Below are 27,482 nucleotides of genomic sequence, written 5' to 3' on the forward strand. Positions count from 1 at the left end.
GAGAAGCCCCCGTCCACGTCACAGCCTCTTCCTCTTATCTCTGGGAGCGGCTGTTTATTGGACCCCCTCCTTCGCTCTGGCTCCCCCGGTGGCCCCCCTTCCCTCTGAGTTGCTCTCACATACCCAGCCACGGGCTCCTGGGGTGGGGCGCAGAGACATGGCCTCATAAAGATCTTGGCGATAAGTTGGTTTTTAAGCAGGTTTATGGCCCTGGAAGAGGAAAGGTTCTGGGCTGAGCTTTCTGTTGGAAATGGTTTGCTTAAGAGAAGCTGGTGGGCTAACTTTCAGCCTACCCAGACCTCAGCCCAAGGGCTTTGACTCACTCTGTGACCTGGGGCCAGGAACTCTCCCTGGCTGAGCGGTTTCTGAGGTGCAAGCGGGGATGGTAATTCCTGCCCTGCCCACCTCCAGGGGGCAGATGTGAGGCTCTCGGGTGGGTGCTGGGTTCCTGCAGGGTGTGTTTTCCTGCTGGACCCCTCCAGCACCTTTCCTCTCGTCCTCCAGGGGCTGGGGCGTCACCTGCTGGCACTGCAGGGTACTGCTGGAAGGCTCTGGCTGCTGTCAGTCGGGACCCCTGGACAGACTCGCTGGCTCTCCTCCTGCTCCCTGTGGGGCAGGCAGTCCCCCGGTATACAGCCACTTAGGGTGCAGAAGGGATGCTAGAACAAAGGCCTAGGGGCAGAGTGGCCTCACCCGAAGGAGCACTGCATCTGACCCATTGTTCAGAGGAGAAACAGCTGAGCCAGGGAAGGAGAGGAAGGTCACTGCATGAGTCAGTGGTCTAGCACAGACTGGGGCCCAGAAGTCCCAACGCCTTGTCCCGTGCATTCCTGCAGCCTCTCAGAAGGACATAGTGCTGTGGAGAGGGCAGTCAGTCCAAGGTCGACTATGATAGCCTCGATACTAGTCTCCTGCCTCACCTTTGTTAGCCTATCCTCTGCAGTGCACCACAGAGACCTGATCTTATCAGTCACTGTTTTAAGATTGGGCACGGGCCTTCCTGACCTTCAGGATAAAACCAGGCTCCTCTTGGGCCTACAAGGCCCTGAGGCCTGGCCCCTGGCTTCCTCTCCAGCCTAGACCGCCCCCCCCCCATGTCCCCTCTCTGCGCCTCACCGTTCTTTTCTTTCTGCTCAAACACACCAAGCTCTTTTTGGCCTCCCAAGTTTTTGCATATGCTGTTCCCTCTGCCTAGAACACTGTTCCCACCTTTGTGTTGTGTGTGGCCTCAGGTCTCTGTTGAAATATTTCTTCCACAGAGAAGCCTTAATCTGCCTAAACAAGAGCCCCCACCTGCCCTACCATTATTCTTCATCTCTTCACACTAATCACAATTTGATATTATTAATTTGTGCTTTCCTTGGTGTTCGCTTGTGAGCTCTATAAGGGTGGGGCACATAGTAGGTGCTCAATTAATTTCCATTGCATGGATAAATGGTAAGAAGGACAGCATGGCCTGCAAGTCAGAGGCCCCATACCAGATCTGCTGTGTGCCTTCATGTAGGTTTTGGGCTTTCTCTGGGACACAGCATGTCCAGTGGTGGGGATATATGTGGCCTCTGAGGGCCCTGCTGTTCTGAGGATCCCTGAGCCATCTGTGCATACCAGGGCATACCCTTGATTCTGGGGTACCGAGCCTGAGGTCAGCGGGAGGCTGGGCGAGGCCAAGGCAGGCAGGGTCTCAAAGCCCTATCTCCTGGGACCCTGGCAGGCTTTGGTGGCTACAGTTTGGCCTAGTAAGAACAGTCCTAGAAATCTAGGGCAGGAATGTGGTCCAAAGTCCCCTCTTGGTTCGTCTGTGCCACCGGACAGTCGCCATGCTGAGTGTCCAGGAGGGGAAGGGGCAGTTCCCACAGTGTGCCTATTCTAGCTCCCTAGCTGCAGGCACAAGGATCCACCTCCTCAGGGTGTGCAGGGTGGAAGGACACTGCGCTAGAGGTCCCTGCTAGAGGTCAGCTGCAGGCACAAGGATCTACCTGCTCAGGGTGTGCAGGGTGGAAGGACACTGCGCTAGAGGTCCCTGCTAGAGGTCAGCTGCAGGCACAAGGATCTACCTGCTCAGGGTGTGCAGGGTGGAAGGACATTGTGCTAGAGGTCAAGAGCCTTGCATCCCAGCACTTTTCTCTCTCTGCTAACTTTGGAAAGTCTTCTCCACTCTCTGGGCCTCAGTTTCCATGCCTGTCCTATGGGTGCACTCTTAGGACTCTTGAGGCCCTGACTTCCAAGATGACAGTGCTGATGCCTGGGACATGTGTGCTGCTTCCTTGCCCCAGGCCTGGGGAGCCTGGGAGGGGGGCAGCACTGGGAGCGTGGGAGAGCCAGATGTGGTGGCTGCTGGCCCTGCCTGAGTGAGTGCTGAGCTGGCCTACTGGGAATTCTCCCACTCAGGCGCCCTTTCCGGGCCCCCCTCCCCCTGCCCCACTGAGAGCTGTGGCTTCCGGCTCTGACAGGCGTGGGTGGGGGTCTGGGGGGGGCGGGTTCAGTTCAGCCTGATTCCCTCTTGGGCCTGAGTGTAGACAAAAAGCCTCCGTTTCCATCCTGGCCTTACACATTACGAAGCCTTGCTCAGTCACTTTCCAGCACAGGCTTCCGTCATCTGAGCCGTAAAACGAGCATTTGGATGGGCTTCCCTGCAGCCCGGATGGTGGACTTCTGTGACAGAGGCTCCCGGAGGTGTCTAAGAATTGTTACCTTTGGTGGGGCTCCTCGCTCGCTCTAGTCCTTGCCTAAAACACCAGGTGCATCACTTATGTAGGCCTCTCAACAACTTTGTGAGGTAGGCACATGGATCCCCATTTTGCAGCTGCAAACACTGAGGTTCAGAGAGCTCGGGTAGTGTAATTTGTCCAGGCCACACAGCTAGGAAGTGGTAGAGCTGGGCTGGAACTTCCAATGTCAGAGCTCAGGCTCTTGATCCTTGAATGGGCCCCCATGCAGTGGAGAGGAGGGGCCCTGAACCCCCAGGCCCAGAGTTCCATTCTCCCTCTGGACCCCATTTGCTCCACCTGAGGCAGGATGCTCTGTCCACCCACTGTCAGCCCAGCCTTTCCAAGTCAGCATTGTCCCAGGCTGGACCAGGCTCCCAGCATCTGGGCAACTGGGAGGCTATTCATGGCCTGTCCTGTCCATGGTGGGGCTGGGGGCCATGATGATCCCCCCCACCAGCTTGACAGTACTGCACTGCTCGTGGGTACTGCCCTCTGTGCACAGGGTAAACTGAGGCCCAGAGAAGAAGAGCTCAGCTCAGGGGCACACAACGATGGGCTGCAGCTGGAATGAGGGCAACTCCATATTTCAATAATACCTCCAGACACTGTACTGAGTCCTCTAGGTGCATGACAAATTGCAATGGTCTTTCAAATCATTCCTCAGATTAGCTCCATTTGCCAGAGGAAGAAACTGAGGCTCAGGAGTTTCAATGACTTGCCCAAGATCATGCAGCTTGGCATTGCAGAAGCTGGGATTCGAACCCAGCTCTGTCTCTGGCTCTGGAATCTGCCCTGTCCATCATGACTCCTCTGCCTCTTCTGTCCAGCTCTTGGTGCATGCCCTGTGGTGTTCCATGTGGCTCTGCATCCCCCAGCCCCATCTCAGCTGAGAGGAGGCATAGCATAGTCCTGGTGCCTGCCAAGGGTTAATGGTGGTAGGGGCTAAGTGATTCCAGATGGGCCAGCCGGACGGCTGGGCTGGCCGGAAACCAGCCGCCGCCAGCTTCCCCGGGGGAGCCACCACCAGCCACCCCCTCCCCTTTGTGCTGCATCTCTGGCCCCCAGCTGTCCCCTTGCCCTGGGGCCCACCAGCGTCCTCTCCCTAGCCAGAGCCCAATTCTAGGACACTTGTAAACAGAGCGTCCCAAGGGCCTTCCAGCACAGTGAGTTCAACCCTCTTATGTACAGATGGGAAACTGAGGCTGAGAGGTGAAGGTATCTATCCAAGGCAACACAGCAACTCCACAGCTGGGTCTCCTCACTCCCAGACTTGTTTGGGGGGGGCGCGGTTACAGGTTGAAATGCCTCCTGATCCCCCACCCCCCACCACCCCCGGAACTGTTCTGGTCCTAGCAGTTGGGTCAAGGCTTTGGAGGTGAATGGCCAAGACAAATGCTAGGAGTTGCAAAGACTCAATGGAGCCTTCAGGCATAAGAAATTCCAGTGTAGGCCTGACCCTGCGGTCCTTGGAGTCCCCCTGCAATCCCCTACGACTCCACTGCTACCACAGTGGGCTGGGACCCCTCTCTGTTAAGTGACTGATAATCCAAAAGCCTGCACGCCATGGCTTAGGGCCAGTCCGAGGACTCTTCCTTCTGTGTGGCCCAGCCCAGATGCTCTGCTGAGAAATCCCCACTCAGGTAAGGCCAAGAAATGACCTCAAGATATGCTATTGTGGTTGGCCTAAAATCCCAGCTCCGGCAAACACTCCTGCCCTGTGAACAGGGGCCCAAGGTGAGGCCCAGGAGAAGAAGCGGGTAACAGAGTTGCAGCAGGTAAGACAGAAGGAGGCCCGGGCAGAGTCAGGCTCTACCTGTGTGACCTGGGACACCTTTCTTTCCCTCTCTGGGACTCAGTTTCCATGTGTATATAGTGTCAGGGCAGAGGGTGACTCACCTCAACTCTCTAAACCCTTTTAAAATGATGCCCTTGGCCATCTAAGGGCCAAGAGTCTGTGACTAGAGGTGACTTCTGGTCTGAGCAAATGAGGGCGGACTAAGTGGAGAGGACAAGAGGTCCAACCAGGTTTTGGAGGAGCCTTGGCAGACCCTAGTAGGGAAGGGAGGGTAAGAGGTTGGCAATGGAACATTAGCAGGAAGAAGGAAGAAGGCAGGACAGTCTGCTCTGCAATGTGGGGCTCCCGCTGGGCTCAGATCACCGGTGTCGGCTCCATCATGTAACTCAGGAGACCCCATCCGCGCCAGGTTCTGCCCTTGCTGTGTGAGCTTGGGAGGCTCAGTTCGCTCCTCTGGGCTTCTGTTTCATTGTCTATAAAATGGGGAAATAATCCTTTCCTGATACTCGAGGGGCTGTGATATGATAGGAAGGAATCTGTTTGGAAATCTGAAGTACACTGGGTGATATTGGGCAGGTCTCCTTCTCTCTCTGCACCAGTTCACGTCCGCGCCTTGGGTTTCTTCTTCTGAAAAGTGACTGATACCAAAAAGTGTCAGTTAAAGGCACTCTCAGCACCCCTGCCCTTCTTTGGGGACCTGCCTGTGCGTTGTTGTCTCTCCCACTCGCCTGGGCAGCCCCGGAGTCAGGGACTGTGTCTTACTCACTACCACATTCCCAACACCCCTCACAGTGACTAGCACATAGTAGGTGCTCAACATGCTTGTTCAATAAATGGCTGTTGACTGAATCAATCACATTGGTGATCAGAGCTGCCTTTATAGATGGGGAAACTGAGGCACGCAGAAGGGAGTCCGCCCCAGGTGCCACGGCAAGGCATCAGGGAGGTGGGGTCAGGCCACTTTTTAATAAAAGTGACTCAGCGGTTGGCGTGGGCTGCGGAATTTCTAAATATCCCCTCACATCCTGAGAGAGCAGGCGACGGAGGGAGCAAGCAGAGGGGAAAAAAGCAAGAAAAACAAGAAACTTGGGGGAAAAGAAAGAGAGGGGGGAAGAAACTGAAATTGAAAACAGACACACGCGTCCAACCTTCCCCGCCCCCTCGCCCCCCTTCTCCCGGCCTGAGCCAATCAGAGGCGGCCCTGCAGCCTTTCCCCCAAAGTTGGGGGGGGCGGGGAAGCCCACAGTGGTGTGAGCTCGTGGGGCTGCCAGCGCCCGCAGTCCCTGCCCATCCCGTCTGGGACCCAGGATCCCTCTGGGAACAAGTTGGAGGCAGAGAGGAGGACAGCAAGGAGAGAACCGGCCCCTGTGACCAGCGGCGCCGGGCAGCAGCCTGTGCCCGGCAGCACAGCCGGCCAGACCTAGGGCGGCCCCTCCTGGCAGCCCGGCTCCTCCAGAAGGATGCTTTGGGAGTGAGGCCACTCCTCACCCCTGCAGACCCCCACTCCCTCCATTCTCCCGAGGCTCCCGGAGACGGCAGCTGTTCTCCCTGCTCTTCTGCCCAGCCGCTGCCCCATTTGGGGTCCAGCAAAGTCTTTCTGTTAATGAGAGGTCAGTGAGGAGGACTTCCTGGAGGGGGTGAGAGCCCAGAGCTCAGGACTGTGCCCACACCCGGAGGCATCAGCGTCAAGGTAAGTGCTGGGAGAAGAGGGGGCATCCCCAGCCCCTTGTTCCGTCCCCTTGCTCCAGTCTGTGCCTTCTTGGGTAGGTCAAAAAATGAAAAATATTTTTAACAAAACCAGATGGGAGGAGGCTGGGAGGCTCTGGGCGACATCAGGGCTGGAGGAGCCAGTTCTCTCCTCTCCTGCTCAGGCTGCTTCTGGGGTGGGTGGCCCCGGTCTCCACAGCCCTGCTGCCCCCTGCTTTCATCAAATGAACCTCAGAAGTTTCTGGGTGTAGACTGAGGGCCTCTAAAACATGGCACCGCCTGAGGGGGCCGGGGAGAGCTGGAAGAAGCTTGAGAGGGAAGTTGGGAGGCAGCAAGCAGGGTCCATGGAAGGGGGATCTAGCAGGGGATAGGGGACATCAGAACCATGGCCCCTGTCTCTGGGCCCAAGCCTTATCCTTAAGAATCTGTCTGGCTCTAGGCCAGTCGGCCGCCAGGCAACCTCTGGGGATTTAAATGGATTTGCAAATTTTCCAGATTCCTGAGATGTCCTTCCAAACCCCCAGTGGCTGGGAAAGCGCGAAGGCAAGGGGGCTGTGGCAGGCCTAGCCCAGTGATCACAGTCACGCAGCTGGGGCTGTGGGGCAGGGGGCCTGGGACCGGCCGTCAGTTGTGGGGGGCCCCCTCTGTGAAGAAGGGAGAGTCAGTTGCCTGGGCCCTTCCCTCTGGACCCAGGCAGCTGCTCAGGCCGCCTTGCTGCCTCCCTCCTTCTGGACGCTGCTTTCACTCCATCCTAAAACATGAATCTGATCGCGATTCCTTCTTTGATTCTCCCCTATAGAAAGCCCCAACTCCTAATAGGAGCCTGCCACTGACTGACACTTACTGCATGTCAGGACCGTGCGGAGTGCTTTCTGGGCATGATCTCACGTAACTAACTCACCAGCAGCTCCGGAGCAGGGACGGATTTTATGTCGGTTTTACACGTGAGGTTCACGGCAGCTACAAAACCGTCTCACAGTGCTAGTTAAGTTGCAGAGCTCGGGGAGATAATAAGCTCCCTGCCCTGTTTCTCCAAACTTGGGCCTTGTGTTCCTGCCGGTCAGGTCCCAGGGCTCCCAGGAAGAGTATGCACAATGCTGCCTGTGAGAACATCTTTCCTCATCGCCTCCATTTTCCTTCAAGGACCTTCCCGACTTCACCTCCTCCCAGCAGCCTTCCGGGGTTCTTCCAGTCTTCCAAGTGCTTGCCATGCCCTTTGCCTGGTTCCTTGGGCTTCTCTTCCTTTTTGTGCTCTGTGTGCACAATCAGAGATCATCCGGGCCCCAGGTTCCCCCATCTTGTCTTCTGTCCCCAGCATGCACAGGGGGGGCAGTGAAACTGAGCAAATGTGCTGGTGAAAGGTAGGAGGGGCTCACTGAAGACTTTCTGTTCCCAAATGTGAACCAGGCCCCTCCCTTCCCTCAGGTGCCCTTCCAGAACATCACGCTCTTCCTCCAGACTGCATTTTTCTATGTCAAACAGAGAGGAGTGTCCCGGCCTGTCTGCAATCCCAGAGTGCTCTACAGAGGCCTCTAGCCAGATATCTGAAGGCAGGCAGTCCTCCCCTGCCTCTGAGCAAGAGGCTCTGGGTCCACAGGGCTCAGGGTTGGAGGGCCGTGTTGCTCATTACCGTGGAGTGCTTGCCCTGTGCCAGGCGCAGAGCCCAGGACTCCACGCACCTTGTAACCCCCACGGCAGCTCTTGGGGATCCGTACTGTTGTTACCCCTGTTTTGCAGACAAGGAAAAACCAAGGCTCAGAGAGGCTATGCGACTTTCCCAGTGTCACACAGTTAGAGTTGGTCCTTAGATCCAGATCTGCTTGAAACCAAAGACTTAATAAGCCCTTGCTACCCAGGGAGCCCCAGGTGAGAAAGGAGAGAGTCTCCATCCTCCCCCAGAGGCTGTTCCTGGCTCCAGCCCCTTCCTCAGCAGTAAGTTCAGCGTCATGTCCCACCTGCTCCCAGGTCCCCCCAGAGCCTGGCCTGGTCCTGAGTGAGGAAGGAGACCATCTGGCCAGCACCTTCCCTTCAGTGGTGACCAGGCAGCCCTCCCTCCTGTGTGGGAAGAAGAGCTGAGGCTTGTAATTGCCCACAGATGTGGGACAGCGGAAAGCACCGTGGATTCAGTCAGGAGACCGGGCGTTTGCCCTGGCTTGACTCAAGTCCACTGTGTGGCCAACCTCGGGTCCCCATGTCCTTTTTCTGGGCAGCATCCACATTTGGAAGGCAGTGGATGCCATGGGTAAACCACATCAGGTTTGGGCATCAGAGGACTGTGCATTAACCCCTAGTTGGCTCCTGGCTGGCTGTGTGACCCTGGGCCGGTGCTCTGTCACTCTTGGCATCAGTCTCTGGGAGCAGCTGGGAGGCATGCATGTAGGCTCTTGAGTATAACATAGGTAGGGTGCTTGGCAGTTCCTGCTGGGCTCTCTCAGGGCTGGACCTCATGGTCATTGGCTAAGAGAGGGCTGTACTCCCTTCCTCCTGCACAGGACTCGGCAGTGAAATTAGTCTGGCATCCACAAAGGGCTATGCCCACCGAAGGGACTGGGACACCATGGGTATTCTAAAGTCCCACTTCCACCTTCCAGGCATGGTCTGGCTCTGAGACCAGTTGCCTTCTGGCCTGGAGGAGGGGACTTGGTGTTTTGCTCAGGATGGGCTGCTGAGTGTGGTGGGGAGGGAGGAAGAAAGGAGAGGGTCCCTAGACTCCCCTGAAATGCCCTCGGTGCCCGCCTTACTTCCTTGCACATGTTTCAGAACCCTGCAGGCAGTGGGCCCTCGGAATGCGGGGAGATCTTCCTCCATTGTTTTCCATAGGCCTTCCTGGGGGCCTCCCCAAGGCAGAGTTCATAGCCCCTCAGCTGGGAAGCAGTGTGGGCAGGGTGAGATGACAGGGGCCAGCCATCCCTGAGTACTCTCGTTGTGCCTCCCATTCCATTACTGTGAAGTTCACTGCTGTGTTCCTTGGGGCTTTGAATAGGCCTGGCATTCAGAAAGTGCTTAATAAATATTTGCCAAACTAATATAATCATCACAGCAACCTCCAGGAGCAGATATAAACTCTCTCTGTTTTACAGATGAGGAGATGCCCAGAGAGCTTAAGTCAGTTGCCCAAGGTCCCACAGCTAGGAAGTGGTAGAGCTGGGGTTTGCATCGGGGTGTTTGTGACTCCAGAGCCTTAGATGAGAGGCTGGGCGGGGCAAGGGCCACCCCTGGGCATCCAGCATTAACTCTGAGAATGTACCTCAGCTATAGGGGTCCCTCAGAGTTCCAGAGGTGGTTGTCAGACCCTGGAACCCATCCTGTGTGACTGGCTGAGTCAGTCCTTCTCTGGGCCTCAGTTTTCCCATCAGTAAGACCAGGAGGTTGAACAAGATGATCTCTGAGCTCCTTCCAGGCCTAAAACAATTCCAGGATTCCAAGCCCCGCCAGCCCAGATTGGCAGCCACACAAGCCCTGTTGTGTACTCAGGCACCATGCATATTTAACTTCACAATGAAAGGATTTTTTCTTACCCTTTCTTTACCCGTTACAGAAAGAGCTCAGGATCGATGACCACTAATGGAAAACTGTAACCTGCAATAAAGAGGAGAAACTTCCTACAGTTAGAACAGCCCATTTGCTAATGCACTCAGTTTCTTGGGGAGCTCCGAGGGCATGTTCCTGCAGAGCCCACGAGCCCACATGCCCATTTTCCTGGGGTACAGAGGAAGGAGGGGAGGAAGATTTGCCTGTTGGGGTGTGTATGTGTGGATGCTGTGAGCCTTTAGGCCCCTTCCAATGCCAATTTTTCAAATCTCATATGCTCTGATTTCAAGAAGAAAAAGGGCTTTGGCCCAATGGTACATGGACGAATGATGTGGTCCAGAGGTGAGAGAATCGATGCAGAGTCCGGGTGGGAGAGGGTGTGGAATTTACACACTTGTTGCTTCCAGTGTAGGAGCCACCATAAGACCCTCCCAAGACTTCAGACCCAGAGCTTCAGGCAAAAGGGCTTCCTGAACCCCCAGGGACCACCCCCTTTCCAGATGCTTTCTGGGGCACCCTGCCCCCAGCCTAGTGCAGGAGGCTGAAAAATCAAAGTATATTGCTTTAGCTGCATTAATACCCTCCCTTCTCCTCGCTTCAGATCAGGGCTATTTGATGTCTCAGGTGCCTGAAACCTTTCATCTGCCAGAGGTACCATCTTCTCCGCCGTGTGATGAGAATGATCGTCCCTTGGGAGGTGGGGGCAGCAGGGCCAGGGAGTCAGTCCTTGAAGGTCAGAGATGAAAAGGCCTCTGGGGGTCACCTGGTTCAGCTTCCTTCTTGTGGGAAACTGAGGTCCAGAGAAGGGCTGCTCCAGGAGAGAGGTCCAGTCGTACAGATGGTCAGTGGTAGCCCCGAGCCCAGGACCCAGCCAAGCGCGTGCTGTGCCTTCACTATCCACCTCTGCCATCCGAGGCTCCCTCAGCCCCAGTTCTCCCTGGGCTGAGGTCACAGGGCAGAGTTTGGGCTGAAGAGGAAATGCCATTTCCATGAGGGGTGGGAACCCCCCAGGGTAGTTTTGTGGATCCGCAGCTCTCCCCACGTCACTTCTCCATTGTGGCCATAATATCCTTTTATATAAGTGAGGGAGAGGCCGAGGGGGCAGCTCAGTGACCCCAGATGTTCCATCCCGCTTTGCCCTTAGCCCCTGCCAGGCTTCCGTGGCTGTTTCAAATCCTCATTGCCGCCCCAGTAACCTTGCTTTCTGGGAAGGAGAACCAGCTCGTGGGTCAGAGTCTCCACCCTTGAAGCTGAACCTCAGTTGGGCATGGGGGGGTACTCCAGGGTGAGTCCACAGGGCAGGGCTCAGCTTTACAAACCTGTCACAGCCATAGCTCGGGGCGTGGGGCTTGAAGGGAAAGGCTCAGGTCTGCTGCAGTTGACTGTGGGCTCCCCCAATCCTACCTGTATTTGTACCCTTAGAGTTCCCTCACTGCGGCCTGTCTGCTGAATGGGTAGTGCCATAGTGATAAATAATGCAGGGGCGAGATGGAGAAACACACTGCTGGCTGGCTGGACGGTTGGCTTCCTGGTGCCTCCGGGGCAAAGCCTAAATCCTCACCAAGGACCCCAAGCCTTTCCCAAAGTGACCTCTGCCTTCCTTCCCTGTGTCAGACATGAGCCCTTCCCTACCTCTTTGCTAAAGAGCCCTGATTTCTGACGTCAGAGTTCTCCCCCTGCTGTTTTCCCTGATGCCCTGAGCTCTCCCACTTCCCACACAGAACCACCGTGGGATACCCTCCCCTGGCATCATCCGCCAAAGAACCCAACTATACCCTGGAGGCCGAGCTGGAGGCCGAGCTGAAGGCTGCCCCCTCCCAACTGGAAGAATCCCATATTCATGACACTTGCCATTTACTGAGCACCTATTACGTGACAGGTGCTTTTCATCACCATCGCTACCCCTTACAGCAATGGAAAAGGAAGTCTCTTGCGTCGTTTTCCTGGAAATTGGGACTCAGGGAGCTCACACAGTGACGAGGTAGGAGAGCTGGCACTTACTTAACTTGGACCTGGATTAAGTGGCTTCAGAGCGGGACTGCTGCCCCCACCCTGGCGGGGCTCCCATGTGCTTTCGGTGCCCTGGGTGGCACCAGGCACAGCTTGCTGGCATCAGGGTCCCCTCTTGCCCTCTAGCGTCACCCATCCCATCCCCATCCTGGAGGGAAAGAGTCACCATTGCCTGCCCATGCCAGCTCCCCAGCCTAGTGAACCCCGAGGTATTAGGGGACAGCTGAGGCCCCGGGCCTGGAGACCAGAAGGGCTGACCCTGCAAGGCTATTTGATCCCTTATGGTGTGTAAGCATCTAGTAAGCATCTACCGTAAGTCTAATTCCCGTATTAAGAATTTGGAGGCATCCGAAAAAATGGTTAGGTGTGTTTCCTCGTCTGTGGGGTATCAAGTGAAGGGACTAAGGCAAACATACAGGAGGGAAGTGGTTGGCAGACAGGGGACTGGGAGTCACTGGACTTGGGTCCTGGTCCTGGGTAGGCCTTTAAATCCCTGACTATGCTAGGAGCACCCCACACCCCCCACCAGCTGAGCCTGCTGGCAGTACCAATAACATGCAGCTACCCCTTCCTAGGGAGTCCTTCTGGAGGCGGCTTTCCCACCGTCTCGTTTATCACGGCATCCCTTTGCTGACAAGCCTGGCCAGGGGGCCTGGGCTGTGCACTCACTGGCGAGCAAGCGAGTGACTTACTCTCCCGTGAGCACAGGAAGAAGAACGAGGCCACTGACTTGGCACAGGGCTGTGTGCCAGGCCCTGTTCTAAGCATTTTACTTGTATGAACTCATTCAGTGGCCTCCCCAGCTCAGTGATGAGCCCTGACTTCCAGATGGGAACGCTGAGGCCCAGAGAAAGGGAGTAACCGTCCGTGGGAGAATTGGGGTGCAGGACTGGAGACAGGGGCGAGAGACAGATGCTGAGAAAGGGAGAGGGAAGCGAAATGTGGGAGTTTTCTCCCCTCCGGCTCTGCCACCCCGAGGGCTCTGAGGGGAATCTCAATGCTCCGCGTTGGCTCCAATTAATGGCAGGGTTTCTCGTTAGCCAGCTCGCTCTGCCCGCCTGCGGTCCTCGGCTCAGGGCTGGTGGGGGCAGGCCACGTGCTGGTGGGTCAGGACAAACGGCCTGAGGCCCTGCCTGCCCCCTGCCCACTTGGATCTGAGAACCCATTCTATCTGTGGCCCCCACCCTGGCCCAGGGCTGATCCCGGGCTGGCAGCAGCCCGGGGAACAGAAGGTTTGCTTGTCTGCGTCTGCTGCACCCCCCTCCCCAGCCTCAGCCTGGGACCCCTCTCAGGGGCTCCTTTGGCTGCCAGGACTTGGGCTCTCCGTTGCCATGGCACCGGCCGGAGATGAGGCTCTGGGGGGCAGCAAGGGATGGTGGAGGCCCGGAACTCTGCAGCTGCCGAGGTGCTGGGGCCCCAGCAGGGGCAGGCCTGGACCCTGAGCACAGTGGGCCTGTGGCAGAGCCGGCCACACACCTAGTCTGACTGCCTACAGGCTCCATCTCGTGCTCCATCTCCGAGGCCCTCAGGACGGGCCTCAGGGCAGGCCGTTTACTGCTGGGGCACGGCCCCGCCAGACCCAGGCTGTCCTCAGCAAGGACATTCCTCTCCTCCACCATGTGCTCATGCTCAGGCTCTGCAGTGAAGTTGCAGGGAGGATCTGAGCTCTATCCCTAGCTTGACTTTCAAATTACTGGGTGAGCTGGGGCAGGCCCCTTGCTCACTCTTCACCTCAGCAAGGGAAGGCTAGGATGCTGACCTCAGGATCCTTCGGTCTTTGAGAGCTTGGATTCTGTATGGACCCCGTTAGGGTAAACTCATGTAGTCCTGTTGCCCTGTGGACAGACCTGTTTAGGGGCGGGAGACAGGCAGTCTATCGTGACGGTTAAGAAGACAGGTTTGGGGTCAGGCGAGCCTGAGTTTGCATCCCACCTTCATGGCTTACTGGCTGTGTCACCTTGGACAAGTTACCAGACCTCTCTGAGACTCAGTTTCCTCCTCATGAAAGGGAAATAACGATTGTCACAGGACTCTTATGAGGACAAAACAAAATCCCCAATGTAATGAACATTTTTGAATAGCCTGACCTCTGAGGATCCTAAGCTGTCCAAGGACGGACTGGGTGACGGATGGGGTGGTGAGACCCTGGCCATGGGAGGTGTGCCACCGTGGACGGCACAACCCCTTGGTTTGCAGAGAGGGAGGGAGAGACATGAGTAGGGAGTATTTGGGGCCCATCCCAGCCCCAAGGTTGTAGGGCTCTGTGAAAGGTGGTGTGACTCCCGCCTTGTTCTTTGGCTTCAGGCTCACCCCACTACAAGGAGAGCCTGGACCGACAGGCGAGGTCAGAAAGCAGAGGGGAAAGGACAAGGCAGGTGTAGCTCACGGATTGAGCCTGTGCTGTGTGCCAGGCGTGGCTTTGTCATCTTTACCTCCTGCCTTAGGGAGGCTGTGACGTGGGTGTGGAGCCAGCGTGCTCTGGGGTCAGTCTGCCCAGGACTGTGCACTGACTCCGCCACTGGCAAGCTCCGTGACCACAGGCAAATGATTTAACCACTTTGTGCCTTGCTTTCCTCATCTGTGAAAGGGAGCAGCGACCCAGAGGTCGTGAGTGGTTCTGAGGTCATTAGCCCAGGTATTGGGTGGCACAAACTAAATCAGAGAGAGCTGTGGTTATCCCTGTTGTTTTCAAGGCCTGCTAGCTCCTTGTTCCATCTTGCAGGGGCTCCAGGGGGTCCAGATGGGATCCAGAGGACTCCGGTGGAGGGATCCACGGGGCCTGCGCAGAGCCCTGGGGGTGGAGGTGCGCAGCCATGGGGGACGAGCAGGGAGGCCAGCGAGGCGCCAGAGAAGGCAGGAAGCGTCTGCTCAGCGGGGGTGGGGTGGGGTAGGGGGGCCAAGAGCACGTGGCGGGCCTCCCTCCCTCACTGACCTCCTTCTCGGGACAGTTCTCAGCCTGTGTGGGGACCCAGGCCCCCTCCCCTGGGCCCCCAGTGGCCGTGAAGCACACACTGAGTGCTTTCCCACGAGCTGTTCCAAGTCCCCAGGCCTGCGTTATCCCCCACCCCCAGGCGCACACACTCTGGCGGGTGAGGGGGTGTGTGGCGGGAGGGGGGGCGCTCAGGCTGGGGGGAATCAGTCCGTTCTTTATCAGCCTGGCTTGGATCCAGACAGATGTTTCGTTTTATTTTGAACTTCCAGAAAATAGGTCATTTCTTTCCATTGTGTCCCTGGGGAGGCCTCCTGGGGAGAGAAACACAGAGTGAGTGACGAGTGTGGGGGCCTCACTTGGGCCCTGGGGAATTGGAAGGGCAGCGACCTCCCTTCCTCAGTCATGATGAGCTGTCGGCAGGGCCAGGGCACCTAGTTTCTTCAAGGCTGAGCTAAGAAGCCAGCCCATTCCTAGGGGCAATGGGGAGTTTCGGAGGTGCCGGGGAAGGACGTGGTCAGATGGGTATTTCAGAAAGGTTTCTCTGGTTGTGGTGTGAGAATAGGCCAGAGGGGACAGACTGCAGATGGCGAGACAGAAGGGGGGTGGTACGGCAGGACAGCCAGAAGGGACCAAGCTTGTGCCGGAGGGGGCAGGGGTAGGGGGATCACAATGCCAGCCCGTGGAACTGACACTCTTATTCTACCCACTTGGACTTCCAGAACATCTAGAGCCCATGCCATGCCCCAACTTAGCTGATTTCTGTTGCTTTGTTTGGGGGACCTCCTAGGTACCTGGAAACCTGAAGGTCCTCTGGGTCTAGAGCAGCATGGCAGAGTGAGGTCTGGATGACCAAGCAGCATTGCTGTGTGATTTGGGCCAGGTTGCACTCTCTCTGGCCTTGATGTGATCCTCAGGCTGGAGGGGAGATTCACTGTGTAGAGGTGGAGTGTTGAGCCTTCACCAACAGATAGGAGTGGGGCTTAGGATTGAGGGTGGCAGGTGGGAGCCCCACAGCCTCAGCCCCTTCCCAGGCTTCTACCTGCCACTGCTTCCCTACCCAATGGACCCTGCAGTCCTCCCTGGCTCCTGGGATGAAGTTCCCCCACCCAGGCTGCAAGAGCACACCTATGTCTCAGCCCACTTGGAGTAAAGCCATGCCGGCCATCCTCTGCCAGGTCCAGCTGGTGCGGCCCTCACTCACGTGCTCCCCCAGCTGCTGCAGGGAGGACTCAGTCCCTCACTCCAGATGCCTCTTGCCCCCACACACTCCCAGGCCTAAGGCTGGCTGCCTTCTCTGAGTCATGACATCCAGACCTGGGCCCCTCCCCGGCACCCCCCCCCCACCCCAGCATTCCAACTGTGCACAGCCGCCTTCCCGAGCAGGGTCCTGAGAGCCACAGCATGGCAGCCCTGGAAGTGCACCAGGATGGCCCTGCCCACCCTGTGTACAGATGGGAAGACCAAGGCTCAGCACGGGGCACGACGGCACGATAGGTGGGTGACGGAGCCGGGGCTAGAACCCACATCCCCTTGTTCCCAGTCAGGGGTCTGCCCCGGTTTGTCCCGGGGGACGCAGAGTGGCGAGGGGTGTATGGACGAGAGGATGAGGCTGCCAGCAGTGTCCCACTTCCGCCTGCAACTTAGTGAGCCACCTCCTCTGAAGCTCAGTCCCCATTCCCCGCTGGGTGGGACAGTACAGGGCAAGTGACTTTGACATAGAGGTCTATGTGCGGCAGGACAGGGGGTGTTCTTTGGAAACAGAGTGGGCAGTGGATGTAGTCTGAACCCTGGGTCTTGAGCCACCAGCCTCATCAGAGCTGGGGCTGGAGCCAGGGCAGCCCAGTTGGGTGAGCTGCAGCGCCCCATTGGCCACCTACCTGAGCCTGGCTTGCCTAGGTCAAAACAATGGCACCTGTCCCTGTTTTTTGCTAAGCCTCAGTTTCCCCACCTGTACAATGGGCACAGGAAGAGGGTTGGATTGAATAGATGATCCCTGAGGGCTGTGGAGCTCTGACATTTCATGACTCTGACCCCGTGACTCCGTGGCGAGGCCTCCTCCTCCCTCTGGCATCTTGTTTATTCAGAGCATCCCTGGCCCGAGACTGCCTGCCCCAACACCAACCTCCTCCCTGCAGCAGGGCTTCATCCCTCCCCACCTCGCTGCTATGTCTGCCCATTCCCTGCCTCAAGACGGAGGGTTCCTCTGTCCACTCAGGTGCCCACAGCCCCTCCAAACCCTAAAGCAGCTCGGTGGCAGCTCTCAATCTCGCCCCTTTGCCTCATTCTCGTCTCAGAAAATGACATTGTGTCCCCAACACACACAGACACTCCTGCCGCCCCCCCCCCCCAGTATTCCAAGTCAGAATCAGGAGTGGGAGCTCGCGCAAGCTACCTCTCACTCCAGCACCCCCTTCCCCAGCATCTATCACCAAGTTCCGTCACCTCTCAGCTAAACCACTCTCAATGCCGTCTGTCTCCGCCGGTCCCCACATCCCTGTCCCCAGCCCAAACACAGAAGGCGGTGGCACGGGCTGGTACAGAGCACTCTGCCAAGGTTCAGTCTCTGCTCTGCATTGCTAGGCAAGTTCCCTAAATGCTCGCTGCCTCAATTTCCCCATCTAAAACAGGACTGAGCCTGGTCTCTACCTCACCGAGTTGGCTGAGGAGCACCGGCTTGTGTTGGGTGTTGTGGCTGTGTGTTCAGGTGTGCTGGGGCCTGTGTGCACACAGGCATCTTGCACGTGCACAGCTTGGCCGAGGCTGGGTACACATGTGATGTGTGGCCCGCGTGCGCCCCGCCCATGGGCGTGTGGGAGAGTGCGCAGGCAGCAGTCTGTGCCGCGCGCGCCAGGGAGCTGTGCGCACGTGGGTTTGGTGTGGGCACGCACATGCGCAGTGCCTGTGTGAGGGCTGGGCACACACATGGCCCGGTGCACACGGGTGTGTTTCCGAGCAGCGTGTGAGTGAGCGCGTAGGCAGGGCTCTGTGGCGTGTGTGCACATGCTCGTCGTCTGTAAGCCTCCCTCCCCGGCAGCCACGGAGGCCCTCCTCGCTGGCCTCCCTGTGTCGTGGGAGTCTTGGGACCCCGAGGGAGGGAAGCTGCTGCTGGCGGATGTGGCCAAGAGGGACTGGATTTATTTAGATTTAGGTGGTGGGAAAGAAGTGGAGACTCATAGGATCTGGAAAGATGGAAGGCTGGGCTCAGAATGATTCCCCAAGCATGCCTGCTCCCCGGACTTGGGGTCCACATTCTCCTCCCCCAAGCGGGTCCTTCTGATTCACTATGAGGAGGGGGGCAGTGACTCCATCTTTGGACCTCTGTCCCCCCCCCACCAGCCTGGCCAAAATAAGAGGAATCATGAGGTCTTCCTGGCACTCAGCACTCTCCTCATGGGCAAAGGGGGGAATCCCTGAGAGTCCCCTCCCTCTGTCTGCTTCAGGGGCCTCCCCAGGCAGGAGAGTATGGCAGGTAGGAGGGTGCTGCTTCCTGACTGCGACATCTGCCTTGTCCCAGGTGACTCCTCCCTGGAGGGCAGCCCTCCCCTGAAGAAGGGGAAGTTGTCACAGGCAAGCCCACAACCTCCGAAGCAGCTGCTTGGGCCTCTCTGCGGTTGGCTGGCACCACAGCAGCCTCTGAAAAGCACAGAGGTCCATGGGCATGGGATAAATAACCGGGGGTATCAGGGAGTCATCTAAGATGGCCCCGGGAGTTTAGGTCTGGGTTCCCCCAAACTCTACTCTCATTCTTCCCAGTCCTCCTGTTGTCCACACCCCCCTTCCGCTTGCCACCTCCTGCTTTTCCATATCACCTGTTTGTCTCAAAGTCCCCTGAAAGACTGGCTAATTCCTAATTGTAGAGATGGGAAAAGTGAGGCCCAGAGAGGGAAACAATTTGTCAAAGTCCACACAGCATGTCTGTGACCAAATGGTCAAGGAAATTCCATCTGTTGAATGAGACGGGTTGTGGATTCTCAAATGACTCCAGCCCTAGTACTGTAGCCCCCTCCTTCTCATCGACCCTCACCTCCCTAAACCACCCCAACAGGAATAACAGTGACCAGAACCTTCTCTCTGGCCAGTCAAAAACACGGTTTTAGAACAGGGGTAGCTCTTTTGAGTTGCCCCATCCAAACCTCTCCCTGTACTCACGGGGAGAAACTGAGTCCCAGAGAAGGTGGGAGACACGCTGAGTCTCACAGTGAGTCTGAGGTCCCTTGTGACTGGAGCCAAAACGCTCATTTCCTAGAGCGAGAAGTCAGTCCAAGATCCCTGGGGCATCTACACTCGTCCTGAGCTTTTCTGCCCAGCCTATCCTCTCCCTAGCCTGATTCTGCCTTTTTGCTGTGTGACTAGGCCACGATTCTGTCCCTCTCTGGGCCGCTGCCTGTTCAAGAAGGCCTGTTCAGAAGTCCGAGACTCTGAGCTGCCCCCCAGCCCCAGGCCCAGCAGGAGAGGAGCCAGGGTCAGGGGAGCCGGGGGCCCAGCCTGCAAGGCCCAGCCTTCCAGAGCCAGGCCAGCCCTGGTTGCAGTGACCTCCCATCTCCAGGCCAGCCGACCAAATTCCTCCTTTAGAATAATAAACAGTGTGGCCAGCCAGGGAGGCTGGGAGGGGAGGGGCAGGGAGGCTGAAATGACCCCCTCCCCCAGCCTTGGCTGCTAATGATTTTCTTTGGCTGAGACCTCAGGCAGGAACGGGGGAGGCAGAGGGGCACCCACCGAGGGGCAGATGGGCCTCTGTGGGGCCTGCTGGTTCTGCCTCGGCACTGCTCCCTCCTGCTGGCGCAAGACTGGCATCCAGCTGGAGGGGCTGGGGCAGGAGGGATGGGAGTGGGAGTGCTGTGGAAGGGCGGGGCTTTGGGCCTGGAAGAGCTGAGAGAGAGGAAAGGGGGGAATGACGAGACCCTCAGGCAGGCTGGCCCGAAGGGACGAGGAGAAGGAGGAAGGGCAGAGCAGAGTTAGTTGCTCACAGAGCTTCTTGGGGTGCTGGGCAGAGCTGAGCCCGGGGCCCAGCAGTAGGTGGAAATGCAGCCCCGTGAGTGGCACACTCCCCGTCATCCCATTTTGAGAGCTGGAGACTGAGGACACAGGAGGCAGCCCCAGTGGGGCTCAGACCCGGAGCCCAGCCCTGGCTTGGAAAGTAAAGGGTCGGGATGGGGAGCGGAGTGGGGGCCGTCTGGGCGTGGCCTGAGGAGCCCGCCGGCTGGGCAGCCACTCAGGGAAGTCAGCAGACCCGCAGCCCGGGAGGCTCCCTGTGCCTGGTCACGTGCTCACTTCCTACCCCTGTCCGCCTCTGGCCTCCTTCCTATCGGTGCTGCTGGCAGACCCCTGCCAGCTCGGCTATTGGTGCTTATCTGGGATCCTCAGATGGCGCTGCCAAGGGCAGGGATGGAGCAAAGACCCACCTAATTCAATCCGTCTCCCTGTGTCCCTCCTTCGGTCTCCTGCTGCTTCCTTCACTGTTTGCTTGCTCCCTCTCTGTGTCTCTCTCTGCCTCTATCATTCCGGGTCTCTTTGTCTCCCTCCTCAACAAGCTCAGCTGTGTCATCCTGCACAAACTTCTTTCCCATCCAGAGCCTTGGTTTCCCCGTCTGGACCCTGGGGGTGGGGGTGGGGGGGCTTGGACTCAGTAGTCTCCAAGGACCTTTGAAACCTCGCCATGAAGTGGGGCCTCCCCTGGGCTCAGCCCCTGGACCCTCTCCCCTAGGCCTCCCTGTGCTGCTTGGGGCTGCGTAAAGGGGGCCCAAGCATGGGGGTGCCCCCCCCACATTCCGCAGTCCTGACTCCCCCGCTTCCCTTCCCACAGCCGCCTCCACTTCCTGTTGTGCTTTTGGAGCCTGTGGGAGTTCTCTGGGCTCTGGCTTTCCCCCTCCTGCTCCCCCAGGCCTTTCATCACGCTTTCCCAAATATTTGTCCTGGCAGATAAGAGCCTGGTATTGAAACTGTCACCCGGAGGACTGGCTGTTGGAGCTGGTGGGCCCCTGGACACCGTCCAGTCTGAGTCCCCCACTCCCATTGTGCATACAGAGAAACTAAGGCCCAGAGAGGCCTGGGTTCAGCCAAGGCCACTGGAGAGGTAGAGGCAGAGCCAAAGTAGGGTCCATACACCCTGAGGCCCAGCCCCGTGCAGGTGGAGGGGACTCTGGGGCATGAGTGCCCTCTTGATCATGGGACATGGGTGACTTCTGACTTCAGCCCCACAGACATGGAAGCTGGGTGGTCTAGGCTGGGGTTTACTCTGCAGGACTCAGATGCTAAGTCCGATTTTGCAATGACTCTGCCCACTCTGAGCTCTGACCTCTATTTAACTCTGCAGGACACCATGCAGCCTCCAAGCACCATGCCGGCTCCTGTCCTCAAAGGTAGGTACACTGTGGCTTCCAAGTGTCATTCCAGCTCCTGTGGTCAAAGGAGTAGGGGGCCCCCAGGGAGCCACTAAGCAGAACCCTGGAGCCGGCAGGGGCAGTGCATGCTAGCACTGGGGCCTGGGAGCCCACGGGCATTGTTGTGCTCTTGAGCCTCAATTTCCTGCCTTTCTAGTGGTGCTCAGTGGAGGCCTCCTTCTACTGTCCACTCAGCTCAGAAACCTCGGTGGACCCCTGCTTGTCCAGAGCCATTAGCTCAGATCCTTTGCTCAGGCTTCCATACCCCATGCCTCCTCACCAAATGTCCCCACCCCACTTGCTAACAGTCACCCCAGTGTCCCACCTCTCCCTAGCACTCTTTGGTATCAGTCTGGCTGATCTGCTTCTGGTCTGGGGCTCCCCTCCCCTGCCTGGATCCCTCACTGCCTATGAGCTCCCAAGTCCTGGCTGGGCTTCCGCTAGCACACCCTTCCCTCACTACTGCCTGTTCCATGCAGGCGGTGCTCCAGGGCCTGGGCGGCCGACCAGGCAGTCAACGGTCACTGGCCATCAGTGACCAGCCCATGGCCTACTGAGGACGGCTGGCTGGCTGGCTGAGCATCTGTGGGCCTGGGGGACGTGGCTTACAGAATCCTTCCCAGAGGGCATCAGCAGGGGGAGAGGAGCCAATCATTTGACACCCTGCCCCAGTTCCCTCCAGCCCCCGGGGGGGCTGCTGAGTCTCTCCTGTCCTGTCTTCCCTACTCTGAGCTACCTTGCCCCACCCTCCCCAATCAAGGCCATGTCTGGGCTTGGGTGGAACCCAGGCAGCTGGGGCAGCTGCAGGGAAGGGGCTCAGAAAGTGACCTGGGAAGTAATGCAGGAACTGGAGGCCTGGGAATTGCTTCCCGAGGATTTCCTGATGCCTTTGGGAGAACATGCCCACAGCCTGAACACAGCATAGCTGGAGGACTCTGAAGCCTGGGATCTAGAGGCACTAAGATCAGGAGGCCAGAAGCCTGGAAGGAGTCCCTGGGGCCCGGGCACTGGGCAAGCAGGCTTCAGAACCATGGGTTCCAGTCTGTGTCAGATTAGGGTGGTGCGGTCTTCAAGGACTGTGCTGATATGGCCTCCCCCAGGGTCAGCCAAGAGGAGAGGTGCTGATGCTCTGGTGCTCTTTCTCCCGAAGGCCGGGTGCTGTTGCTGCCCCTCCTGTTCCTGCTGGGCCCACAGGCCTCCTGGGGTCTGGTCATCACACCCCCGGGGCCAGAGCTTGTCCTCAATGTCTCCAGCAACTTCGTTCTGACCTGCTCGGGTCCCGCTCCAGTGGTGTGGGAACGGATGTCCCAGGAGCCCCTGCAGAAAATGACCAAGACCCAGGATGGCACCTTCTCCAGCACGCTGACACTGACCAATGTCACTGGGATAGACACGGGAGAATACTTTTGCACCTACAAAGGCTCCCATGGGCTGGAGCCTGGTGAACGAAAACGGCTCTACATCTTTGTGCCAGGTAAGCACCCCCACCTGCATGCTCACTCCCTGACTTCTCTCACCTGCAGGCGTCTGGGGGGAGCTGAGAGTGCTTAGTGACATTGTGAGACATGGCCAGCTTAGACATGCAGACGAATCATGGAATCCAGCCTGGCTTAGTCCAGGAGTATGTTCACTCCCCACCCCTGGGTCTGGAGATCTGACTGCTCCCTGCTAGCCCACCCCATTCCTGGCTCCCCAGAACTCTGCCTTTTCAGCAGGTTCTAATATGCTCTCTTTTGGGCCTCCACATCCCATCTTTCCCATTCTCCAAGCTCTGGGTACCAGCTACCCTTCAACTTGGGGCTTATCTTCTTTCTCACCCTGGTGCTGACCATATCAAATGTTAAAACTGAAAGGGACCTCTGAGAGCATCCTTATTCTCTAACAGGAAGACTGTAGCCAGAGAGGGGAAGACACCTGCTCAAGGTCACACAGAAATTCAGGGGATAGCCAGAAAACCAGTTCCCCTGACCCTCATTCTTGGCCCCACACCTGGCAGATCCCGCGATGGGTTTTCTCCCTGTCGACCCCGAGGAACTATTCATCTTCCTCACGGAAATAACTGAGATCACAATTCCATGCCGAGTGACGGATCCGAGACTGGTGGTGACATTGCATGAGAAGAAAGTGGATATCCCACTGCCCATCCCCTATGACCACCAACGTGGCTTCTCTGGTACCTTTGAGGACAAGACCTATGTCTGCAAAACCACCATTGGGGACAGGGAAGTGGATTCTGAAGCCTACTATGTCTACAGCCTCCAGGGTGAGCCCCCTTTCTGGCCTGATGCTCAGCAGAGGCAGGTATGACTCTCCGCAGAGGTAGAGCCCTTTCCAGCTTACGAAGTGGGCAATTCCATCTTTCACTAGATTCTCACTGTAGTCTTGGAAGGCAGGTAGTGTTTCCCCATTTTACAGGTGAGAAGCTTGAAACTCAGAGGATGGAGTATGCCTGGGGTCATGGGGGGGGCGGTGGGTGGCAGGGCTGGGCCGTACACCGGGATAGGCAAAGGCACAGCCTCGAGGCTGGCTGGGTTTGAGTGCCAGCTGCACACTGAGTGAGTTTGCGTGGGGCACAGAACCTCCCCAAGTTCTGCTTCCTCTGGAAAATGAGGAAAAGAATGACTGCCCACCCAGTGGCATTACTGTGAGGATTAAAGACAGCGGCTCCCTGGTACATGGTTTGTGCTCCATACCTTTCTCCTGTACGTAGGTGCCCAGAGAATACATTGACTCAAGACTGACGACCCTTCTAGAATGTCAGCTCCACGAGGACAGGACTTTTACCTGTTGTGTTTACTGCGAAAGTCCCAGTGCCCAGCACAGTACTGGGCATATAGGACATAGTTAACAAATATTTGTTGAATGAATGAATCTTTCGCACCAGGCATCCCTTCCCTCTCTGAATCCCCACCCCATCCCCAAAGCTGAAGGGCCGGTGTGGTGGCTGGTGGTGACTTCCTCAGCCCTAAACTAATCTCTCTCCACTAGTGTCATCCATCAATGTCTCAGTGAATGCAGTGCAGACTGTGGTCCGTCAGGGTGAGAACATCACCATCATGTGCATTGTGACCGGAAATGAGGTGGTCAACTTTGAATGGACATACCCACGCATGGAGGTAATGCTGGGCCAGGGGCTGGAGGAACGGCCAGGGAAGGATCGCTATCTTGACTTGCAGCCTAACTTCTTGGACCCTGCCTGATTGAGGGGCTTACCCCACCTGTTCCTCCAGAGTGGGCGGCTGGTGGAGCCAGTGACTGACTTCCTCTTCAATATGCCCTCCCACATACGCTCCATCCTGCACATCCCTAGTGCTGAGCTTGGCGATTCAGGGACCTACATCTGCAATGTCTCGGAGAGTGTGAATGAGCATCAAGATGAAAAGTCCATCAATGTCACTGTGGTTGGTGCGTGCCTTGGGCTTAGGCCCCACCCTCCTTCTGAGCTGGACCTAGACCCTATCATAGCCCCAGGGTACTATCAGCCCAATTCCAGTACAGCTCTAGCTTCAGTACCAACCAAAGCCCATTTCCAGGATAAACCCAAACTAAAACGCAGTGTCAGCCCCAAATCCAACTGTAATCCCACCGTGGGCTTTCTGCCTAGCCAGAACCTCAGCCCCAACCCGATATCTAAACCCAACTGCCATTCCAGGCCCAGGTCGCCCCATCCTCAAATTCAACCAGGCTGCAGTGAGATAGACAACTCCAGTCCCAATCTCAAACCCGGTCCCCAAATCAGTATCAGCTCCCCAATTCGGCACCTGGTCCAGCCTCAGTCCCAACTTCAACCCCAGCTCCAGTAACTCCAACACTGGTTCAGGTCCTAAAGCCTGAAGCCCCGCCCCCGGAAGGCCGGGCTCCTTTGGCCTTCCGTGGATGCCCGGCCTCCAGGAGCCCCGCCCCCAGGGGGCGCTGCCCTGTTGGTAGCCGGGCCTAGTCCCGCCCCCTGGGGCCCCGCCCCTGACGGCCGCCCCTTGCAGAGAATGGCTACGTGCGGCTGCTGGGAGAGCTGAGTGCCGTACAATTCGCGGAGCTGCACCGCAGCCGGACTCTGCAGGTCGTGTTCGAGGCCTACCCGCCGCCTACTGTCATGTGGTTCAAGGACAACCGCACGCTAGGCGACTCCAGCGCAGGCGAGATCTCCCTGTCCACACGCAATGTGTCTGAGACCCGGTGAGCAGCGGCCCACCCCCTCCATTCTTGACGTTATTCCCTGCAGCTGCCAGGCAGCTCACAGCCTTCAGCCACTGGACACACCTAGATCCACCTTTCCTGAGAGCCCACTGTGTGCGAGGCGCCGTGCCAGGCACTGGGGAGGCTGCAGAGATCCGAATAGACTGTTCCAGCTCTCCTAGAGTTTCCTATCTAGTGGGGGAAACAGACACTGGGCAGATGGTCACCCAGATGTTTAGTTGTCCTTGTGATGGGGGGAGCCAGCTGGGAGCAGCTGAGGAGATAAAGGCCAGATGATCGGGCAAGAGCGTGCCAGGCGGGCCACTACCACCTATGCGTGGATGGTGGCCCTGAGGCTGGAGATGAGCAGGCGGATACAAGGTGCGGTCTGTGAGGATAAAGCCATGTCAGGCCTTTCTGCAGGAGTGAGATGTGGAGGGGGGAGGGAAAGGGTGCTTCCCCCACTGTATTCATCCCTCCCCAACCCCCCTCTTAGCTCAGTGGAGCCAGCTGCCAATGGGTGGGGATTCAGGAGACTGGTGTGAGTCCCACTCTGCTACTGACACCTGGGTGACCTTGGGAAGCCCCTGCCCCTCCCTGGGCCTGGTTTCTCTTGTCTGTACAAGGAGGGTGGGGGGGACTGTGAGAGTTCTTCCAGCTCTGGCAACTGGGCCTGTCGTGCTCCGCAGGTATGTGTCAGAACTGACGTTGGTGCGGGTGAAGGTGGCTGAGGCTGGCCGCTACACCATGCGGGCCTTCCATGAGGACGCGGAGGCCCAACTGTCCTTCCAGCTGCAGGTCAACGGTGAGGAGCCGTGCACCCTGCCTCCCCGACCCCCACCCTGCTTCCCTCTCCCTTCCTACTGTGCCCACCCACCCTTAGGAGGAGAAGGAGCAGGAGAGGGAGCTGAGGACTCGGGAGGCTGGCTTCTAGGCTGAGCTCCAACACTTTCGCTCCTGTGTGAACTCGGCATATCCCCACTTTGGGCCTCAAGCTGTATAAGGAGGCCACTGGGCTACACTGGTGTCCCTAAAGCCTCAGGCATTCATGTACCAGTGCATGATTTTTCCTTCTCACATACCCTTATACTACACTACTAATTAGATAGATATTTACTGAGCACCAACAACACATCAGTCTGTTCAGGTTCTTGAGGCCCTGCCTTTGCGTCGCTTGTCTCCTGCTGGGGGGAAGACAAACACTCAACAGTAGGGCAGAGAACAAGCAAATGACACAGAAGATTAGAAGGTAACAAGTGCTGTTGAAGGGGGAAAAAGCTGGGTAGGGAGGATAGAGAGTTCAGGGGGCATGGGGCAGTGAGGGTTGCGATTTCAAATAGCCTGATCAAGTTGGCCTCATGGAGGCGACATTTGCTTGAAGACTTCTAGAAGGTGAGGGTATTCGCCAAGCAGTTCTGTGGGGCAAGGGCCCACCAAGCAGTACCAAGGCAGGACCGACAGCAGAAAGCCGATGTGGCTGGAACCAAGGGGGAGAGTGGTGGGAGATGAGGTCAGAGCTGAGACCTGGAAGTGGGGGGGGGGGCAGATTGTGTGGGTCCCCTCTGGCCCTTGTATGGACTTTGGCTTTTACTGTAACTGAAATGACAGAGCCATGGCAGGGTTTTGAGCAGGGGAATGACACACTAATGACTTACTGTTTTGTCAATTGACTTTCTAAAAATAAATGTATTTTGAAAGAGAATTTAACCTCTCAATTGTAGATGGAAAATCAGCATCACATGTCATAAATATAAAGCAACCACCAAAATAAACTCTGGGAAAACAAAGCGATGCTATTAAATTCTAGCTCCATGCTCTTGCTTTCCCAGGGCTTTCTCTGACCCTCAGACCTGCTCTGTCTTTGTTAAAAGGGAAGATTAGCGAGTCTCAGAGAGGTGTTAGAGACAGACTAGCACCCTACTGAGGCTTTCCCTTTGAAGTACCCAGAAGGGGAACCTGTCAGTTTTCACACGGTGATTCCTGGTATTTGATGTTCACCTGCAGCCTGAGGCTCCCCTCCCCCGCCCAGGGCAGACCCTGGGCCAGGTCCTCCCCTGGGCCTTTCTCACTGACTGTCCTTCCTGACCTCCCCACCTCCTGGCCTCCTGCCCTCTCCATGCAGTGCCTGTCCGTGTGCTGGAGCTGAGTGAAAGCCACCCTGCCAGTGGGGAGCAGACGGTCCGCTGTCGCGGCCGGGGCATGCCCCAGCCATACCTCACCTGGTCTACCTGCAGCGACCTCAAAAG

At 57.3% G+C, this 27,482-nt stretch overlaps 1 protein-coding gene and 1 long non-coding RNA gene across 6 annotated transcripts in view; one reads left to right on the forward strand and one right to left on the reverse strand.

The window, feature by feature from the left end:
* The first annotated feature begins 5,588 nt into the window (after positions 1-5,588).
* The window catches only part of PDGFRB (platelet derived growth factor receptor beta), a 39,262-nt gene continuing 17,368 nt past the window's right edge, over positions 5,589-27,482 (forward strand). Inside the window, exons 1-10 of one of the 5 annotated variants that reach the window (XM_073890869.1) lie at positions 5,592-6,193; positions 11,463-11,722; positions 20,997-21,042; positions 22,214-22,537; positions 23,060-23,326; positions 24,052-24,179; positions 24,294-24,468; positions 25,044-25,236; positions 25,926-26,041; positions 27,359-27,482. In XM_073890869.1, the coding sequence (XP_073746970.1) occupies positions 21,003-21,042; positions 22,214-22,537; positions 23,060-23,326; positions 24,052-24,179; positions 24,294-24,468; positions 25,044-25,236; positions 25,926-26,041; positions 27,359-27,482 (1,367 nt within the window). In that variant the 5' untranslated portion in view covers positions 5,592-6,193; positions 11,463-11,722; positions 20,997-21,002. Of the gene's footprint in view, positions 6,194-11,462; positions 11,723-20,996; positions 21,043-22,213; positions 22,538-23,059; positions 23,361-24,051; positions 24,180-24,293; positions 24,469-25,043; positions 25,237-25,925; positions 26,042-27,358 lie in introns of those variants that run through there. The other 4 variants (XM_073890871.1, XM_073890870.1, XM_025867252.2 and 1 more) reach the window with 4 other exon arrangements.
* Positions 14,895-22,201, reverse strand: LOC112820194 (uncharacterized). The gene is made up of 3 exons (XR_003207068.2): positions 21,892-22,201; positions 15,475-15,638; positions 14,895-14,994 (listed from the first exon to the last, which is right to left on the reverse strand). It is a non-coding gene; the product is annotated as an uncharacterized lncRNA (long non-coding RNA).

Source organism: Callorhinus ursinus, unplaced genomic scaffold (genome assembly GCF_003265705.2).
Source record: "Callorhinus ursinus isolate GAN/ISIS: 27379988/994484 unplaced genomic scaffold, GSC_fseal_2.0 scaffold3, whole genome shotgun sequence".
In the NCBI taxonomy this organism is placed as follows: Eukaryota; Metazoa; Chordata; class Mammalia; order Carnivora; family Otariidae; genus Callorhinus; species Callorhinus ursinus.